The sequence below is a fragment of the Schistocerca serialis genome, chromosome 1 (assembly GCF_023864345.2).
Source record: "Schistocerca serialis cubense isolate TAMUIC-IGC-003099 chromosome 1, iqSchSeri2.2, whole genome shotgun sequence".
NCBI lineage: Eukaryota > Metazoa > Arthropoda > Insecta > Orthoptera > Acrididae > Schistocerca > Schistocerca serialis.
In genome coordinates, this window is record NC_064638.1 from 321723679 (window position 1) to 321745680 (window position 22002).

General features: G+C 40.8%; 1 protein-coding gene across 2 annotated transcripts in view; it reads right to left on the minus strand.

The window, feature by feature from the left end:
• The window catches only part of LOC126469804 (uncharacterized), a 44016-nt gene that overhangs the window by 16660 nt on the left and 5354 nt on the right, over positions 1-22002 (minus strand). For both annotated transcript variants that reach the window (XM_050097067.1, XM_050097075.1), the window contains exons 2-4: positions 15488-15597; positions 12878-12914; positions 8185-8229 (exon numbers count right to left, since the gene is read on the minus strand). In XM_050097067.1, the coding sequence (XP_049953024.1) occupies positions 8185-8229; positions 12878-12914; positions 15488-15580 (175 nt within the window). In that variant the 5' untranslated portion in view covers positions 15581-15597. The remainder of the gene's footprint in view (positions 1-8184; positions 8230-12877; positions 12915-15487; positions 15598-22002) is intronic.

Consider the following 22002-nt stretch of genomic DNA (forward strand, 5'->3'; position numbering starts at 1 on the left):
AAACTATCCTCTAAGGAGACAGAGGTGCACACCAACATGACGACAGAACGAGGAAGCGCATGCCTCGACGGGCCACTGCACTTTGTCGCGCTGAATGGAGTGAAAATGTGTGTGAATTCCTAAGGGACCAAACTGTTGCGGTCATTGGTCCTTAAACTTACGCACTACTTAAACTAACTTACGTTAAGAACAACAGACACACCCATGCCCGAGGGAAGACTCGAACCTGCGGCGGGAGGGGCCGCGCAGTCCGGGACATGGCGCTTCAAACCGCGCGGTCCCTCCGCGCGGCAGAATGAATTGAAATAGGGGCTTCAAAGGAAGAGCAAAGGGGTGTAGCGCATTCCCTGACACCGAAAGGAGTGTACGGAGCAGAAGTTAATTGGATGTCGTTGGCCGATGAAGCACGGTCTGGAACGCCACGTCGCATTACCGTCGCCGTAGTTCACTAGGTGAATGGCCTTATTCGAGACTGGGGAATTACGGTAGCAGTCATTGCCGCAAAGGTCGGACTGAGAGTCGGAAGTATTCGCACCGTCTTAAAGGACGGATTGAAATTTCATAAAATGTTGCACCCAATGGGCGCCAGACAGTCTCCAACCAGCACAGGAAGCATGCACAGAATGGCACTCTCTCGAACATCTGCAGCGTTATGCCAAGGAAGGAAGTGTAACGAATGATCAGTGGAGACGAGACATGTGGTCATCACTGCGAACTCGAGTCAGAACGACAGCCTCCAGGGGAAGCACGCAGTGTCGCTGACACCTTATACGAACTCTTGCACTCCTTTCGAAGCATAATTTTCAGTGATTTCAGCAAACTGCAGTGGCCGGTCGGAGCTTGCGCTTACTAACTCTCTCGCCACGTGGGTGTGCGCACATGTCCCTCCAGCGGGTAAGCTTGGGTCTTAAGCGCTCTTCCAGGGACCGTCCCTCTTTCTGCCGGCTTTCCTTTTACAGCCTCCGGCTCCTTTCTTATTGTATGCACATTATTTAATATTTACATCCAAGTAAGTCACAAAAACTTTAATCTGCTATATGACATGTGTAGTTAGCTACCTTCGAAACCATACCCCATGGAAAATATTGTGAAAGATCTGGCCATAGCCTGTCTGCCTTTGCGTTCAGGCGTATATCGCGTTTCAAGTTGTCGTTTTCAATTTAATCTGACTACCACAATGCAATTCAATAACTGTGTTTGTATACTATTGCCTAAGAGCTATGGTGTTAGTGCGTATTACTCGGGGATGAATGAATTTCTAATGGGGCGCCTAACAGATTGTTGGCAAATTGCAGAGAGGAAAAAAAGGTCTGATTTAACTGAATAACCACACATTTAACGGTAGACTAAGATGCTCATAAAATTTTCTCATTTCGTTTGAGTTCAGTGACATTTTATCTCCCCGCCAAATAGTGATGTTGAGTTGATCTAGGTTGATACGCCATAGGATAGTGATACCGAGATGGTAGACACGTCAATTAAAAAAAATAACGGAAGAAAATCGAAACGTTTGAGACGTGATCCTATGAAAGAATGATGAAAATTAGGTGGAGTGATATGGCAAGAAAAGGGGAGGTTCTCCAAAGAGGTGGCGTGGAAAGGAACATGTGGAAAATATTGATCAGAAGATGGAACGAGATAATGGAACATTTATTAAGACATCAAAGAATAGTTTCTATACTTCTTGAGGAAGCTGTAGCGGGCAAAAACTCCATAAGGAGAAGACAGAGATGGGAATATATACAAAAAATAACTGAAGACGCTGAGTTTGATTGCTACTCACTGTGCATCAACAGTCGGGGCAGAGAGCTTTTCCTGGACATCCGAAAATCGCACACACCCATACCAGCCACTTCTACTGTATTCTAATTAATCAGTTTAAATAACTAGTTAATATAAGCGCCCTGATTAGAAAGCTTTGTTTCAGATGAGTGCTGTTTACAACGGCGAAAAGAGATTGTTCTTAAGAGGAATGCAGATTACCCATGAACCATTAACGGTTGGACTAAGTTAATTGTTTAAGTACGTCAAGAATATGAATAATCCAGAATGAAATTTTCACTCTGCTGTCGAGTGGGCGCTGATGCGACACTTCCTGGCAGCTTAAAACTGTGTGCTGGACCGAGCTTCGAACTCGGATCCCGAATGAACTGCCGACATTAAAAAGTAAGGTAATGATCTTAAACAACAAACTGCCGACAGCAGACTAAAAAGAAAACTGATGGTCTCCAACAGGAATTCAAACGGAAATTTTATAGGGTGAAGGATCAGTTCAAAGAGAATACACAAGAATTTCGAGAAGTCGCGAAAGGAACGCATCAACACATCACTAGAGAACACGAAGAATCACATAACGAAGTTATGATGGAGGAAAACTCAGATGAGGCACTAGACTCTGAGGAAGACGTAGATCGTATGCACAATAAAACCGCGACCGGTCAGGTGGAAGTTCGCAACATAAAGAATCATTCTTTATCATTGTAGCTGACGTACAGGCATAACACACGAACCTGGCCGCTAAATTAGAACACATGTAACAGCTCGCATGTTAGAAATACAGGACATATCTTGGGGTACGCTGAGTGCAGCACCAAATTTCATTGTTGGTACTGGTCTTGCGAACACACACGTTTCACAGATTCACAACGCTCAAGGGCTGCATCTGTTGCTTTTGTGTGTCAATTCAGACATGCGTTCGCAAACCGCATTCTGAGAAACAAAAATCAGATCTGTCTATGATCAGTTTGAAAGACGTCGATACACGTTGGTGATTGGACTGCCTTACAGCATAATTTGAGTAAATTTCAGGCTGCCTTTTCGAATGTATTTTGGTCTGCCGAACAACAGTGGGCAGTCAAGCCAAAATCATTGACGTCGCCACATTGTAGCTGCAGCTGCAGTGGCAGTGCCATTGCTGAATTTTTGCATACGTATCAGCTCCTTGAAGTGTATTTGGATCAGCCCATCAAGGATACGGAACTCATAACATTATTTTACAGTGATCACATTGACTCTTCGTGATAGTTTAGCCCTCGTAGGATACAAAAATATCGAAACGTATGTCAATGAGAGTGAAGCCCTTGACACCGGAAGAAGACGGCATGAGAATAATCATTGCGATGTACTAAATCGAGTCAATGATGCATCGTGAAATGAATATAGCAATGAACGGGCTTTCGCTTCAAATCGACTGACTGATCTCAGCGAAACAAGAAGACAAGACGACCGCAGGCAGCAGTGTGAAAGGCGACAGGGCTATCGTCGCGAATTCAAGAGGAACGACGACCGATTGCCACAGCGCAGAAGAAAAATGACTCGATTCCACTCCGGAATTCGCAGGAAAACTGATTTCAGTTTCAGGCGTGATCCCCCTCTGAAACTGTACACACGGACGTGACGTCACATATAACAGGATAGATTACGCCCAACGGACGTGACATTACGGGAGATTAATTAAGTGAAGATGAGCAATATACCAAGGACGAATTCAATCAGATGTTAAGGTGAAAGAATTAGGTTCTAGCCTGGAGGCTAGTGCAGTAACAGAAAAATTATTTCAAGAGCTCAAAGCGCGGGGACGTCAGATTTTCCGTTAACTGGACTAAGACTTGTAAGCGCTTTCTGGAATCGAAGCAAGCCATTTTGAGATCAAGTTCTAAAAAAAATATACAAAATTTTGTTAGAAGATTTTGTGCAGGCTATTATTGTTATTTCGTTTTTGAACTTTAGAATCGTATTCGATACTGACTGCATGACGGAAAGATGTTGCCAATTAGATGTTGTAGAAGAATCAGGTAGAAGAAATGAAGATTTTCTTTGAAGTCATTGTAGATGAAGATTGTGAAGGACTGCGAGCGTGAACCTTAGCTCTTTTTTTAGCATAAAACGAGACACGGGAGTTGGGACTCCGCAGTTTAGCCGGAAAGATAACGACGTGATGGCGTGGAATGATGTGAATCATGCTGCCGCAGGTACTCAAGCGAAACAGAATATGTTAACAGAACCTGACGAGCATAAAAAGGAAAAGTTTGGCGAGGTATTGCGCTACTAACAAGATATATTTTCGTTCCTGACCAGACTAATGAAAAGATGTGTTAGCAAATTAAAAACGAAACCTCGTATCTTGCATAAAATTTTCCTGTGTGCCATCAGCTAAGAAGCTTGCCGTTGATGAAGAGATTCAGAGGATTCTAGATACGGAAATCATCAAGCGATTAAAGAGAGAGTACAGCAGTCTCATTCATGGACTGCTGAAGTGAAACGGAGTTGGAAGGATTGTATTAGAGGCTAGAGCAATCAACTACACCATTCTTCTGCAAAGGGAGCAACCCGAAAATTTCTAGACGCAATTACAGTCATTTAATGGTGTAAAGTACCTGAATAGTTTGACTTCACAAGCAGTAACTGGCATGTCCTGCTGCACTGAGGTTCTGCACAATGATCGGAGCTAGCAATTTCAAAGGAGAACATTTTTTGAATGTATCGTCCATCACCTTTATAAGAGCGCTTATCAGGTATCGCGGCATAAAATAGTTAAGGCCATTGTAGCCGATGTATATGTTACTTAATTTAGTTAATCGACGTAGGAGGAACATTTCGACATCTTACATCTTGTCCTCAGTGCATTTTGGAGACTGAGAGTCACAGTGAACTTAGCGAAGTCGGAGTTTCAAATGACGCAAGTGGATGTTATTATGCAAAATGTGATTTAAGCCGACTCACAGAAGATGAACAGAAGTGTGAGCTTCCCTGTACCATCGTGTTGATAATAGATGAAAGCTGTGCTGAGCTTTACGTTCGCTTCTTTGCCGGACACAACCTGTCGTCACTAATGAAATTTCTGATGAAAGACACAGTGCTGACCTAGGGCGAGCACTGGCACTAATGCATTTCATATATTCAAGAAAATGCAAAAAGGCAGTAGTGTATTTTGTGTTCGTTTCCAGTGAGTTTAAATATAAAAAGTGCTGTCCAATACAGACAGTTCTTTTGTCAAGAGCACACGTAAAGTGTTAAGATTAGTGACTCCTAGAAGGGGGAGGGGGAGTCCAGTGGGCTCCGCTTATGCAAGGATGGTGCCAGTTTTGTTTATGTATATCTAACGTTGTCCAAACTTGTCTCATTGGGTTGGCACCACCAGAGGTTTGGTATGACGGCATGCTGCGATAGACCCACCACTGCTCTGTTTGCTATACTCGCCCCACTAGTCAGTCCGCTGACGGTGCAGATACATCACATGCTGCGGTTCACTGACCACCGCTCCGTTCATTGAACTCACTGCGCTAGTCAGTCCGGCGCCAGTACGGATGCGCCGCATGCTGCGACAGACTCACCACTGCTCCATTTGATGAGCTTGCACCACTAGGCAGCCTGCCGCCGGTGGAGATATGCCACCTGCTGTGATAGGCCCACCACCGCTCCATTTTCAATGAGAAAATGTTAATCACAGAGAGCTGTGCTGTACTGCCAGTACTTTCAGTGTCTTCACCGGTATGTCATCACACATATTTGAGGATAGTTAAGGGTGAAAATAAGTCAGGATCATTGCATGCCACTTGAAGGTAGGGCCCTCTCTCGCTACCACACACTCACCAATACAACTGGGCAAGCATACTTGTACCTCGTCCAGTTCAGTTTATGTAGGAGGAACATTTCGACATCTTATATTATGTCCTCAGAGCATTTAGGAGACTGGTAGTCTCAGTAAACTTAGCGAAGCTGTAGTTTGGATAAAACCAAGTAAATGTAATCACGCAAAAAGTGTTTTAAGCCGACTCACAGAAGATGAAGACAATTATATCACGCGATCGCTGAAACATAATTTAGGCATGCTGTACGTAAACCATGGACATTCATCCCGGCACTGTTTCCTGCTACTTCAGACCCTCTTACCCTCAACTATCCTCGAGTTTCATCAGTGATATAGGTATGATGTCATATTAGTGGTGGTTGGGTTGGGGGGTTGGGTTGTTTGGGAAAGAGACCAAACAGCGAGGTCATCGGTCTCATTGGATTAGGGAAGGATGGGGAGGGAAGTCGGCCGTACCCTTTCAAAGATACCATCCCGGAATTTGCCTGAAGCGATTTGGGGAAATCGCGGAGAACCTAAATCAGGATGGCCGGACACGGGATTGAACCGTCGTCCTTCCGAATGCGAGCCCAGTGCGCTAACCACTGCGCCACCTCGCTCGGTCAGCTCAGTGGAAGATACTGAAAGCACTAGTAGATTTCAATCATTAACAGCACAGCTCTCTGTGATTAGTATTTTCTCATTACTTCGAGCGAGTGCTCTATATAAAGATCTAAGATGTACATTACTTTGCATGTTTTTATCACTTCTGTGGTTTCTTATTTGATGATTCATGTGGTTGCCAGTAGGGGCCCTTCATGGTGCTTGTTCAGTACTCAGTATGCATCCAGTCGAGATGGCAATACCATAGCAACAAAAGATATTTAGCTCTCTCTGTTTCTACACATACAATTCACCTACAACTGTGTAGTCTGGGTTTCGTCGAGAGGACAGTTCAAATGATGTGTAGGTGTGTACGGACTTTTCATTGCGCTATTAGCCTCCAAGGTCGCCTGATCTCACGGATTGTGGTTTTTTTGTGGGTGGTTGTGAAAGATTCCATTTGTACACCTGCCCTTCCAACAACTTTTGAGGAAATGCGAAGGGCCACAACAACAGTGAGTACAGTAAGTCTAGACATACTCGCAACAGAAATGAGTCTCATTATCGTCTGAATGTTAATCGTACGTCAGATGCTCACCTTGAACATACGTAAGAGGTAAATGAAAACTGCGATCCTAGCATAATTGTAAATACTATCCAAATGTTTTATGTGTATGAAAGTGCAAAATATACCCCTGCGAGATTGTACAGTTATTTTGAAAATAAAAACTTTTTTGGCCTACATGAAAGTTGAAATCCACCTCAAGTTCCTATCTTCGTTTGTGTAGTAGATATACTGTTATGATTCTATTTTAGTCCCCCTGTATTGTAATGCTCAGCTCCTTAGACGGGATGGAAGTTTGCAAAAAGAGGTTATTAGCTAAACATAAATATGGGTAGAAGAAGGCCAATAGAGTGTAGCTAAACTAAGTCAGTTGATGCTGAAAGAACTATGTATAGTTTAGGAAAGGAGACGCTCAAAGTAATAGACGCGCTCTGTTATGGGTTTAACAAAATGACTGTCGACAGTCCAACAAGACATTAAGAGTAGACCAGCAACCGTAAAAGAATCATTTCTGAAAAAGACAAATATGTTAAAATAGAATATAAATTTAAGTATAAAAGTAAATATGGTCTGCAGTAGGGGGTAATTGAGTTTTATTTAATCTTGCGTAGATAAAAATCATACTATAGCATACTACGGACCAAGCTTACATATATTAAGTATGTGGAGGCTGTGGATCTCCTCAAATACAAAATTTTAATAAATGTAAGTGTTAGGAGGTCTCTTCTGTAGAGTAACTTTGTATGGAATGAAACCTGGATGATAAACAGATTAGACGGTTTGTATAGTAATATTACGTAATAAAGTAGTGAATTTGATGTGTAGATTAAATATCTAATGAAGAGCAATTCAGTCTAAGAGGAGATAAAAGTGCATTATAGCGTAAAATGTCATGGTTGATGCGACACGCCATGAAGCACCAAAGAATAGTTAACATACTAACGGTAGGGATGTGTGAGGTCATAAAAACTATAGTGAGTGATCAAGGCTTGAATGTACCAAACGGACTGAAATGAGTCTAAGGCGCTGTAGGTTTACAGAAAAGAAGAGGCTTGAACAGAGAGACTAGGATGGAGAGCTGCATTTAACTCTTATTAGGACGGATGGCTATAAAAATAACGTGTCGTTCGTGGCGTTGTAGTCTTCAGGATGTTAACGAAAGCTTCAGATGAGAGTATAGCCCCGTGTGTGTGTGTGTTTTCTTTTTAATTTTTTTATGAGCGAAGAACTATAATGGTCGAATTTAAGTTTAGCAACTACACTACGTTGCTGATACATGTTTGCTTCTTATTTTAAGCTAAGCGAAGCACTTATTTTCAGTATGTGAGTGAAATGTCAGAACATGCAGATGCCCTTACACCTGCGAACAAACATGCTCAGTTCAAACAAAAAAAAATTGATGTAAGAAACTGATTATAAGTAGTAAGTAGGATTCTACGGTACTTACTTTCTCCAGTGTTGAATTTGTACGTTGTCAGGCACGAATCACATTCTGAAACAAGAGAGAGAAAGCGTGAGAGGCATTTCGAAACACAAGCACGATATGTGAGTTGCAGAGGAAAAAATTGTGTAGCGTAGTGCAGGATCTACAAGGGAAATGACTCCCATGACGATGTGGGAGTCGCCATCGGTGGAAAAGTGCCTGTTTTACTTCGTATTTAACGATACTGATGCACGAGCCCCACAATACTCCAAACTAAATTGTATCATCTGATGATGAATCGCCAGGTGATTCGAAACCGGTCATGAATAAATAAAAATTGAAGAAAAAACGGCGATTGGTTGCAGTAATTCCTGAAACTTTTAAAAATTCTACTTTCACGAGAAAGGACTGCCAAAGGGGTCACCCAGTTCAGGGAAGTTAGGAAATATCTTCATGAGCAAAATAAAAGAATAAGTATTTAGAGAAAAATGTAATCTACCACACTGGTAGAAATACATGGATTACATTCCGTGTCTGGCAGATGAACCACAAACACTAATAATAGTGATAGAACAGCTACACACAGACGTAAACACACTACACAGAACCAAGGAGTTCACTTTAGAGAGGGAAAATAAATTTCCAAGATAATTCTAACAGAAGTGAAAAAATAAAAACTCTTATTACATACTGAAAAAACACCACAACCCACAAAATGCTACACCAAACCACAATCCCAAAGAGAAGCATTCATCAGATACATATTATTCACATTGCAGTGCCACTAAACAAACACAATTACAATAGTGAGTTAGATATAATATCTTGAACAGCAAACAGCAGTGGATGCAAATAATCTCTTGTCACCAAATTAAATAATAAATTCAGTAAGACAAGAAAATCAAACAAGTTAAACAAGTAAGGCAAAATAAGACACACATCCAGGAACCCACAAAACTCACCACAATCACACACACTAACAACAGAACAGCCTCACAAGCACACAGCCCAAAACCTCAATAGTCAAGCTGGTAGACACATACAGAAACTAGCTGACATACAGCACTGATAACATCTTTATGAAACAAGAAATGAAAATAACTTACTTAAGTAATGATTCAATACTGAAAGGTTTGAAGGACGAGGAAGACAGTGATGAAAGTAGCAAACCTACCCTTACCTACAGATGTGATCGTCTATACTTCGGACAGCCGAGCAGAACATTTGATGTCTATGTTACTACATAAAGACAAGTCATAATTTAACTTTGTTAGCAAAATTCTAGAAAAGTGATTGAACAATTTACTTCAAATTTCTTACATAATAAATACTCTAATGGACCTTCAGACTGATACAGGCAACGTATTTTTTTAATATACACAATGTATAAATGTGTATGTAATATATAAAGGGGAATGTAGTCTCGAAAAGTCTTTAAATGTTTCAGACAAGTCATTATTTAACTTTGTTAGCAAAATTCTCGAAAAGTGATTCAACAATTTACTTCAAATTTATTACATAATAAATACTCTAACGGACCTTCAGACTGATATAGGCAACGTATTTTTTAATATACACAATGTATAAATGTGTATGTAATATATAAAGGGGAATGTTTCAGTTTACTTCAAATTTTTACTTGATGTTCTAGTGAACTTTGGGAAGTACACAGGCTATGAGCGGGGCTGAGTGGCCGAGCGGTTCTAGGCGCTACAGTCTGGAACCGCGCGACTGCTACGGTGGCAGGTTCGAACCCTGCCTCGGGCTTGGATGTGTGTGATGTTTAGGCTTAAGTAATTCTAAGTTCTAGGGGACTGATGACCTCAGCAATTAAGTCCCATAGTGCTCAGAGCCATTTTGAACAGGCTATATATTTTTAATATATACAGTACATTAACGTTATCAAAATTCTCCAAAATATCTTGACAAATTTACTTCAGATTTTCGTACGATACTATAAACACAGCCACGGACGAAGGCTATATATTTTTAATATAGGAGGTCTGTTCAAAAAACCGCGGAACTTTGTCCATAAAATTTTTCTGTACTTACCTTTTACTTATTGTGCGCGGTCTCCTTCGAAATAGACACCTCTACAATTGATACACCGCTCCCAACGCCGTCCCCACCTCCGGAAGCAGTCTTGGTACACCTCTTGCCGCATCGCGTGAAGTGCTGCCTGCAAAGTTTTTTTATCTCGTCTGTCGTTGCAAATGTTCGTGCTTTCAACAGGATTTTCAACTTTGGAAATAAAGAAAAGACCGCAGGGACCATATGATTCACTTAAGGAACACCTCGTTCTCATTTGAGCGATCCAAAAGCTCTTCATAGACTGCGAGGTGAAGGTCTCACTGGTCTTGGCTATTGAGCCGTGGGACGAAGTTGGCGGCAACACGATCCGTTCCAAGAAGCTGTGTCGGGATATTGTGACATGATCCAATGAAAAGTTACGTTCCTATGCAATCTCTCGGACAGTCAGTCTTCGATGGGCATGCACAATTTCATTGACGTTCCTGACATGAACCTCGTTGGCAGAGTGGAAGAGCGTCCTGAACGAGTGTCAAATTTAATTTCCGTCTGGCCAGTTTTAAAGAGTGTGGACCATTCGTAACTCCGAGTGGGGCGTAAGCACTAATCATTGTAGGTTTCCTGCATCATTTGGTATATCTCTGTAAGGTTTTCTTGAGTGTTACGGAAATTTTAATGCAGACCCGTTGCTTTTTTAACTCTGCCATCTCGAAATTCACAAACAGTGTAACACAACGTTCCACTCAGTACAGCACTGAACAATAACTAACGGAATTACAACAGTGAAACTACTGGCAATTATAGATTAAACACAATCGTGTGCAGGGATGCCAACTGCACTTTGCTCCAATACACCATTGGCGCGAAATTACGAATGTTCCGTAATTTTTTGAACAGACCTCATACATAATGGGCAGTCGGAAAGATATAGGCTATATATTTTCTGATATGTCTAATACGTAGATACATATTAAATACAGAAAGAGGAAATGGTATTTGCAAAAATATCGAAAAGTTCTTGGCCGATTTACCTCAAATTTTTTCAAAGTACCGTACAGACATACAGACAGAGTTACATATTTTTCTAAACGACAATGTACCGGTTTATTGTTAAAAATGACTGCGAGAAAGAAAATAATGTGCTACGCTGTGAAAATGTGTAGTTTCGAGTTTTTTCTTTTTTTTGCACAGTTGGTTTCAGCTTCATAGCTGTTTCTCCCATACAGATTGTTTCTCCTTATCCATATTTTGAAACAAAAATTGTATACGCAGTAACAGGCTATTTTGTTTTGTTCTTCACCATCAGTTTTGCAGAAAAGAGGGAAGTTGTATTTATGCCTTATTAGCTTGTGATTAGAATGCTATCATGTGATTTGAATCATCTGAATTTTTTTATCCTATCAGTTCACAGATTAAAACTATGTAAAATACTGTCATTAAAGGTACTATACTGGCAGATACAGCAGCTAGAGAGGTGTCTCTCATACTACATTTACCAATGATCCAAACCGATTTACCCATTCATCTTAAACGACTTCAATTAGCAATGAATGATTCGTTTACAGTAACAATAATCAAGGCTCAAGATAGGGGAGGAGGGGGAGGAAATGAACAAAGAGAGGGAGAAGATGGAGCTGAGCAGAGAGAGGGGGAGGAGGTGACGCACAGAGGGGTGACTAGAAGAACTGGCCAAAGAGAGGGCAGAGGAGAAGAGCTAGAGAAAGTTCCCATACATATTTCCATTTGCGAAGAATTGCAGGATTCACTTGTAAGATATGGAGAACATAAAACACCGCGGAAGTATGGCACATCCCATTCAACATTTGCAGGAAATCTCCGGTAAGAAAACTACTAGCCAACCACAATAGAAACAACTATGAAAATAATCATATTCAGTAAGAAAAATCATCTCCTTAAAGAAAACTTCAAAATTAATTTGGCAGTCACAACAAGAACTTCTTAATAAGCTACCAAACAAACATCAGCAAGTCAATGTTATTTACATTAATAAAACATATGGCAGATAAAGGACAGTGACCTCTGGCGACCAAGAAAACGGTATCAATTAAAAGAACCAACATTCCCTCTCATTATCATCCCAACAGTGTCATAAAGAAATAGCTTCAACGAAGTAAAAATTTGTGCATATGTAAGTTAGGACAGACATCTCCTATACTCGCGCCCCCCCACCCCCTCTCCTCTCCGCACACACACGCACACAATTCCGAACAGGGCATCTTCCCTACCGTCTCCGTGTGCACACCATCGGACATTTCATTCCCCCTGCTAAAAAATAAAAAAATAATTAAAAAAGCACTACACTCTCACACAAGTTAAGACTTATCACTCCACCCACTATACCTTACTTAAGAAAGAGATATGTATTAGTATGTATACACACACACACACACACACACACACACACACACACACACACACACACACACACACACGTTAGTCGAAAAAGACACACACAGGAACAGCAGAATCTTGCACACTCTCAGAAAAAAAATAAAAACAAAAATATATGAATGAGAGGTGTCTGTCCGAAAGAACAGACACCACGTAGAATCCGCAGCTGTGAATGCAAAAACTTTATTAATGTTACACCACGACGTGGAAATGTAATTCATTAAAGGTACTAATACATTGAGACAATAAAGAAGAATGAATGAAACGTCAAACTTACGGAGAACTGTCTCGGTGATAGTCGCTAAGCCGTGTACCTGTAAAATAAAGACAAATTTCTCATCAAATTAATCGCTTTATAAAATTACATTTGCTTATCATGTACTTGAATTTAGTGCTTCACACATACGTACAGATCTTTTCATCCGCATAACAATAGACTTAAGCATCTGATCTTTGTTGAGGTCTGTAACTGAATGTATATTTACCTGCATGTACTGCAGAAAATTTGTTTCCCCGAAACCATCTTGTAAGGTTCAAACGCACACACAATCTAAAAGAGACCTTCTGCTCTTATTTGAGCGCATTGTTTGCTTACAAGACGATGCGTTACTTTCTGGTCTATCAGGGCCAGAACGCAATCTTTAGCGATACGTCACCTAAATATAATAATCTCAGAATGACCAGTCAAAAGAGGTGATCGCGAACAGTGAACATTTCATCAGATTATACTCCACTACACTGCCGTTAATTATGTGGACAATACGAGGAGCCAGCAGAGCAAAACTAAGTACAGTGTTGTTTGTGCACGAGAATAGCTCTGTATTAAAACAAATACGCCTAATGTTTGCTGAAGTCATGACGACTTAATTAATCACTGTACAAGATCAGACGCAAAAAATACACCAGGAATACGAAGGCGTTTTCCGTTTAAGGACTGTCTTGATATATGGGTACAAATAACAACGTTCGAATGTATCACAGAACAAACATGCAACATTATGCATGAAAGAAAACTGTGAAGTATGTAGTAATAGCGACGTATGTGTGAGTCTGCTTGAGATTATGCGTCTTTTCGTCAATCATTGAACTAAATTCACAGTAGAGCTCTCCAGAGGCGGAGTGAGCACAAAATCGATTGCGATGTGGATCTCAAGCCATCAGCCGTACTAGCGGAGACAGGCAGTACTGCGAACACGACAACATTGAGCAGTATCGTCACCCACCAAACCCTGGAGTAGCTGCATGTGTTGCTAATTATTCGAAGGTCTTTTTCCTCTCGTATGACCACTTGACTGAACCTCCTTAACTATTAGAAAGTTTATCACTAAGTTCTTCGCACTAGCAGTTCCAGAAATATTGCCTGTATCCCATGAAACAGTCTTTGTAATATACTGACTTCATCAGAAGCACATTTCTTTCATTAACAGTCACTGAAATATGCACCTCAACAGTTTATAACGGATAATGGAAGGATGACTATCATCGATATTTGTGTAATGAAAATGCAACATAATATAAACTGCAGAGCAACACGAAACAATTTTTAAGATAGAAAAATAGTTTTTTCTTTTCTTAAACTTCCCAGGCCATCCGTTGTCATCTCGTATAACTGGGTGTATTGCCTGTGGTTCGCGTCTCGCAAAACGATGTTTCGTCGTCGTAACTCGACGTCTTCATCAGGTGTCACATGAAGCATGCGCAGTGTTGTCGTTTTGGCAGTATTGCCTGTCTCTGCTAGTACGGTTGATGGCTAGAGATCCACATCGTAATCGATTTTGTCTCACTCCGCCTCTGGAGAACTCTACTGTGAATTTAGTTCAATGATGTGACTCCGAGTTACGACGAAAGTATTGTTTATCATCAATACTAGATGTACAATGAAATATCTTGCGACTAGTCTTTGTCTGAAGCGAAGAATAGAAGATGCGAACCACAGACAGCACGCCCAGTCCTACGGGATGACAAAGATAATTTTGTAGTTACCTACAGTTATATCACATTCTAATGCAGAGCAAATCCAACGAGCTACTCTTCGTACCTAAGCCTGTGTGCTTTGAAACGTCCCCTTAGAAAAATTATCAATGACTGTGCTTAAACTGACACACAATATTTTTAGCGCAACGCAATCTGACTTTCAAAAATCCCTACAGTAGAATGGCCCTGACTAACAATAAACTATACCTTTCATGAATCACTTACCTCACAAAAATCTTCGTTACTCGAACTACTGCAATACAGCGAGCGCCACTACTGCCAGCTAAATAAAAGATTCTAACTACTGAAGGGACTAACTACTGATCGGCATGGTTAGCAAATGAAAGATTTTGATAAAGAACAAACAATGTATTTACCTTAATAGTGTTCAAAAGTCATAATATATATATATATATATATATATATATATATATATATATATATATATATATCAGTTCATGGCACCCAGTCTTACAAATTTACTGCCTCTGATGGACACACGTCCAGATCATCCGCTCTCAAAACTCCGCCATCAAAACTCCGCTATCTCTCTCCCCACATCCACCACTGCTGGCGGCTCACCTCCAATTGCGCAACGCTACGCGCTGTTAACATCCAACTGCCCAACACTACAATAGCCAACAACAATGCAAACCAGCCACAGACTGCACACAGCACAGCCAGTGATTTTCATACAGAGCGCTACGTTGCGTTACCAATAAAAGAAAACCTATACAGCCTACTTACAACTCTTTTCACTCCTTTAGTTTCACATCACTGACGTCAACCCTCCAAGGACTGTTTTTGTGCATCATGTTCGGTCAAAGGCAAACGAATTTAGGCACACGAACAGGAGAACGCAGTCCTTAACTTTTTTCCTTGCGAATATGAGTCGTAAATAGGTTGTACTTACTATACCCAGGATTCCAATAATGATGCTTCCCTTCTTGAGAGAGCAGCCGCAGCAGCACTGATTCAGTATAGGTATCTTCCACGTGGCCCACATGGCTGAACTGATTCAATCTGGAAATTATACAGGTGGATTAGGAGGCACCCTATGAACATGTCTTATTGTCTGTATTATATTCATCCGAATGATTTAAAACGTATTATCCCTGTAACAAATACATTCCCGTCAGATTGGAACAAAATTCGAGTGTAACGCTGAAAAACATTTTTGTTTCTCCCTATAACTGCTTCGTAAACAACTATTAATTAACTAGTCGCCTTAACAGAATCTTCAGTGACTAAAACGTGTCACAAGATGTCGAAGGAGTGAACTAATTAGACAGAGCGCTCCTACAAAAAAAAGTGAGCAATAACATCCGTAGACAGTCGCAGATAGAAATACTGACAGTTAAGCGTGTTTTTCTGTTACATCATTGGAATGAATACAAAAACCAGTTTAATTGGAAAATTCTTTATCCAAAGGGCACATAAAATGTAATTAAGACATTTTGTTTTTGTTAAAAATCAAAGTATTATTTATCATCGACACTGGATGTAGAATGAAATATCTTGCGACCAGTCTTTGTCTGAAGCGAGCATTCATTCATTCATTCATTCATTCATTCATTCATTAATCGTTGTTCGATAGATCGTGAATACAACATTTCGTAATGATGTGGAACATGTCACTTTAACATACGTTTTCTTTACACAAAATAATAAATTAATAATTTTTTCTTTTTTTCCCTTTTTTTACAGTTACCACCTCATATCTAAAAATGCATCTATTGAATAGAAGGAGTTTTCATTCAGAAGTTCTTTTAATTTGCTTTTAAATGTTGGTTGACTATCTTTCACACTTTGGCAAATGACCAAACATTTTAGTGGCAGCATAATTCACCCCTTTCTGTGCCAAAGTGACAGTTAATCCAGAATAGTGAAGATCATCCCTTGTTCTATTGTTGTAGCTATGCATTTCGCTGTTATTTTTGAATCTGGATGCGTTATTAATGACAAAATTCATAAGTGGATATACGTGTTGCGAAGTTACTGTGAGTATCCCGAGTTCCTTACATAAATATGTGCAAGGTGATCCAGCTATTATTCTGATTACACGCTTTTGTGCAATTAATAGTTTCTCTCTGAATGACGGATTGTCCCCAAATATGACGCCACATGAAAGCAGTGAATGAAAACAGGCGTAGTAGACTAATTTACTCATATTTTTACTAACTGATATGTTTACTAATTGTTTGAGCAGGTCATCGATATGTTTCTTCCAATTCAATTTCTCATCAATGCAGACACCCAGAAATTTTGAATATTCTACCTTAGCAACAGACTTCTGTTCATAGTCTATATTTATCAATGGTGTTACGCCATTTACTGTACAGAATTTTATAAACTGTGTTTTCTCAAAATTTAGTGAGAGTCCATTTGCAGAGAACCGCTTAGTAATTTTCTGAACGACGTTATTTACAACTTCCTCAGCAGATTCTTGCTTGTTGGGTGTGATTACTATAGTTGTATCATAAGCAAAAAGAACTAGCTTTACATTTTCATGAATATAGAGGGGCAAGTCACTAATATATATAAAGAACAATAAGGGACCCAAGACTGAACTCTGTGGGACACCATTCTTAATACTTCCCCAGTTAGGGGACTAAGCTTATTTTTGCAAGCTATCTGTACTGTACTTCTGCATTCTTCCTGTTAAATATGAATTAAATCGTTTGTGCTGTCCCACTCATACCGTAATGAGCCGTGGTAAAATTTGCTGTTTTGAAGAGCGCGCCACAGCGCGCAGTGTGAAGCAGTCGCCCTCCGTTTCTGCCGGTGGCTCCGCTGTGGCAATCGCAGCTTTGGTGTCTGGTGGGATAGGGGTAAGGTAGCCTGTTCACGTGCATTTAAGGGGCACTACGAGCTCGCTAGAGGGCGAGTCTGGTTAGTTGGTCAGCTGGGTCAGTGTGGGGCAGTCAGTGTGGGGCAGTCAGTGTCTGGAGTGCTAGTATGTGTTAGGCCGCCAGTCTGCTCGAGTTTGTTCAGGCAATGGACATTGGCGGTTGGATCGATTGGTTGGTCGGTCGCACACTGGGACACAAGATTACTTGTCCGTCTTGAGCGTCGGCGCATGTGAAGTCACCACGTCAGTCCAGCCCGTATAGCGAGGGGTAGTGGCTTCGCGGTCGACACGAGAGCAACAGGAGTCAACCCACGACGTCGGTCTGGCCGGGGCGAGCTGCGACGCCGTGAGACGGGAGATCGGCTCACCTTCCTGAGTCCGTTGAAGCGGCTGGCAGCGGACGATTCGGGAGAGCGTTTTGGGCATGCTGCGCCAGGTCTTCGCCAGACATCGCAGTTTATTAGAAGTTAAGTGATTCGTGATATGTTGTTTCATTTACTTGTTAAATTCTACGTGTGTTCTTGATGAGTCTCTCGTCCCCAGCTTGCTCGTCTGTCTCTTGTCCGCATTTGTTAGGCAGTTACTGTCTATCTGTCTGACGGTCTGCCGTACGTTAATAGCTGCCTCTGTCATGTTTGTCGGATTCGGTGTTAACGAATTTATTGCTTATGGTGTAAAGGCCAAATTCCTGAAATATGTTTTTATCTTGCCTATCATCTTGAGAGGCGGTATATGTGTAATGTAGAGCATGTTTGTACATTTTATGTAAGACTGCATTTCATGGGTTTTTGTTTAAATGATCATTTTAGTATACAAAGTTGCCACCCTTCCACCGTAAGAGTTTTCTTTTAAAAACAAGTTGCACTTTCGGTGGCAAGTATTTTTTTTAATGTGAGTGTTTTGTACCATTGCCATCCCTCCTATGGGGTGCATAGTTTATGTGTTTGTGTGAGTTGTTAAAATTTTTAGTTTAAAGTAATCTGGTGTGTTGCAGATGTGCACCAATCTAGTCTTTCAGATGTGGTTGTGAGCGGTCGTGACTACGGCCGTGTTAAAAGGGAGGGGCAAGCTTCTCAGCCCGAAAGCTCATACTGTAAAAAAAAAATTGTTATTTCTGTGTCTGAATAAATTGTAACTTGATATTTAGAGGGTGCTTCCTGATTATAATCTTTAAATCTGTTCTTGTTTTTTAAGTAAGGGTTTTTATGGATGAAATTTCCATTTGTTGAAATTTAATTTGTTTTCATCAGTTGTCCACTGGCAACTACTTCCACGCTCACATAGTGTGATTAAATGTGTTAATCTTCTTGATGAATCGCTAGTAAATAAAGTAAATTCTTTAAGAAAATATTTTGAAAGTAAATTCGCGGTTCACACAATACTTAAGCTTATCTAGAAGAAGCTACCCCCCACTTTAAAATTACGCAAGCAGAACTGATGAAAACTACAGATGCGAAACAGGAAAGACACACAGCGTACCTTTCGTAGCACTGAACAACTGATTTTGCTTATTGCTTCCAGAAATATATTTGCGACGTTGCGGGTGTCGTATGGGTTTGCCTATTGACACCGTTGCCTAAATCATAGCAGAATACCGAGATTGTCCTTTTCTGCGTCATATAATTGTGGTTAATTTCAATGGCTGCGTCATTTGCACTATGCAGAATGATTAATCTTGTTTTGCAACCAGCACAACCTCGACATGGTACATAGCGACTCGATTGTACAGGAAACATTTGTAACCTTTATGAGTGACATCGGTGCAATAGTCGATGGAAGAAGCACTGAAAAAAAGTAACCAGAAAGAAATAAGCAATATACGTTAATAAGGAGAGAGGCTAAACCTTGAACTCTCAGAATTATAGGCAAAAGTAAAGTGGTCATGTCTCTAGGTTCGTCCAGTCCTATCTCATGTGAGAATATGGGACTTTTTTTTTTTAAAAGCCTTGTGTCCTTATTTGCGTGCAAATATCCAACAACGAGGATCAGCAACGGGTGGTCTTCTTTGGGACGATGTTTTCGATATTTAAGCTCCCCCTACACTGTAACAAAATTGAAATGGCTCTGAGCACTATGGGACTTAACATCTGAGGTCATCAGTCCCCTAGAACTTAGAACTACTTAAACCTAACTAACCTACGGACATCACACACATCCATGCCCGAGGCAGGATTCGAACCTGCGACCGTAGCGGTCGCGCAGTTCCAGACTGAAGCGTCTAGAACCGCTTTTTTTAAATAAAAAAAGAAACGTTATTGACATTCTATTACATATCTTCATTCTTCATAGCTGAATATTGCTTTCTCAACAGTCCTGGCGACGAACGCATTTCTCATAACGAGAGAGCAGTGTGTTGATGCCGTCACCGTAAAACTTACTTGTCTTACTTGACGAAGCCACAAGTTCTGCTCTGCTAGCACCGCTGCATCACTACCAAAGTGAAGTCCTCGAAGGTGTTCTTTAAAGTTTGCAAACAGATGAAAATAGTATGGGGGCGAGTCAGGCCCGTGTGGAGGATGTTGCAGCGCTCGTTTGCTGACTAGCATTGTCATGATGAAGGAGATGGTTTTCCATTTGTGGCCAAATTCTTCGAATTCGAAACTCTATTACAGCAAGCTGTTTCTCACTCACCGATACAGTTACGTTACACATCAGCTGGTTACACGCTACAATTCGGAGCCGTCTAGCAGCTGTTATGAAGAACAAATATGTATAATGTTAATAATGTTTGTTTTATTTCAAAAGCTTTAAGAGTTTCCCCATAAGATATTTATGGACATTACTTTTTAGCACGCCCTCCTAAAAAAAGAATGAAGAGGAAACGACGAATAAGGAGGTTGATGGTATATTATTAAAAACCACAGTGTGACGCAGGGTAAGTTAAATGGGAGTTATACGGTGCACGTAGCACGCGGGTGGTTAATGTTACGCTGCATCCCAAGTTCATGAAAGCACGTACGCTTAAGGGCGCCTAGCAAGTTAGCAGAATTTCCAGCCGTACGTGAGGAGTGTCGGGGTAGCGTCGCAGCCGAATGGACGGTTGCGTAACTCCCGGTTCTGGCAGCCACAATAAAATGTCAGCACTTATGGAAAATAACGGTGGACAAAGTCTAAGCGAGTAGAGAAAAGTAGCACATTTGTCGGCTACCCTCACTCTTATGGCGCCCACGAGAGTCGACGGAGCTCAGATACAGAATTACACTTCCTCATGTCATCTACGTCGAACAGTTCAACAGCTAGGGTGCCTTCAGTAACGAAACTTCCGAGCAGAGTCCTGTGGTGAAAATTATAGAAATAAAGACAGCAGAGTTAAGAACTTTATCTGAAGAAGTTAGGATTTCAATTTCGCTACTGGCGAGTTCAGTGTCATCTTATGACATAAGTGAATATTTCCGTCGTTTTTACAAATGTTCAATTAACTGGACTCTCAAGGCATACAATTATTTGTTCCTTGTCGTTGATTCAATTTTTACACCCTTGGATAGCTCACAGCTTCTTCAACCACAGCCTTGTAAGTATGTGAACGTTACTACTCACAATGTGTACTTCAAAAGTAATATGTCAGACACATACACCAAGGTGACAAAAGTCATGGGATAGCGATATGCACGTGTACAGATGGCGGTAGTATGGCGTATAAAAGATATAAAAGGGCAGTGAATTGGCGGAGCTATCATTTGTACTCGAGTGCTTCACGTGAAAAGGTGTCCTACGTCTTTATGACCGCACAATGGGAATTAACAGATCTTGAAAGCTTAGTGATGGTTGGAGCTAGGTAAATTGGACATTCCATTTCGGAAATCGTTGGTGTTGTTGTGGTCTTGAGTCCAGTGACTGGCTTGATCCAGCTATCTATGCTACTCTATCCCGTGTAAGCCTCTTTATCTCCAGGTAACTACTGCAACCTACATCCTTGTGAAACTGCTTAGTGTATTCTTCTCTTGGTCTCCCTCTACGATTCTTACCCTGCACGCTTCCCTCCAATACTAAATCAGTGATCCCTTGACGCCTCAGAACATGTCCTACCAACCGACCCCTCCTTCTAGTCAAGTTGTGCCACAAATTCCTCTTCTCCCCAGTTCAGTTCAGAATCTCCCCATTAGTTACGTGATCTACCCATCTGATCTACATCACATTTCGAAAGCTTCTATTCTCTTCTTGTCTAAACTATTTGTCGTCCATGTTTCACTTCCATAGATGGCTGCACCCCATACAAATACTTTCAGAAAAGACTTCCTTATATTTAAATCTATACTCAATGTTAACAAATTTCTCGTCTCCAGAAATGCTTTCCTTGCCATTGCCCGTCTACATTTTGTATCCTCTCTACTTCGACCATCATCAGTTATTTTGCTTCCCCAATAGCAACTTACTATTCCAAGCGTCTCATTTCCTAATGTAATTCCCTCAGCATCACCTGATTTAATTTGACTACATTCCATTATCCTCGTTTTGCTTTTGATGATGTTCATCTTATATCCTCCTTTCAAGACACTGTACATTCCATTCAACTGCTCTTCCAGGCTCTTTTCTGTCTCCGACAGAATTACAATGTTATATTTTTATTTCCTCGCCAT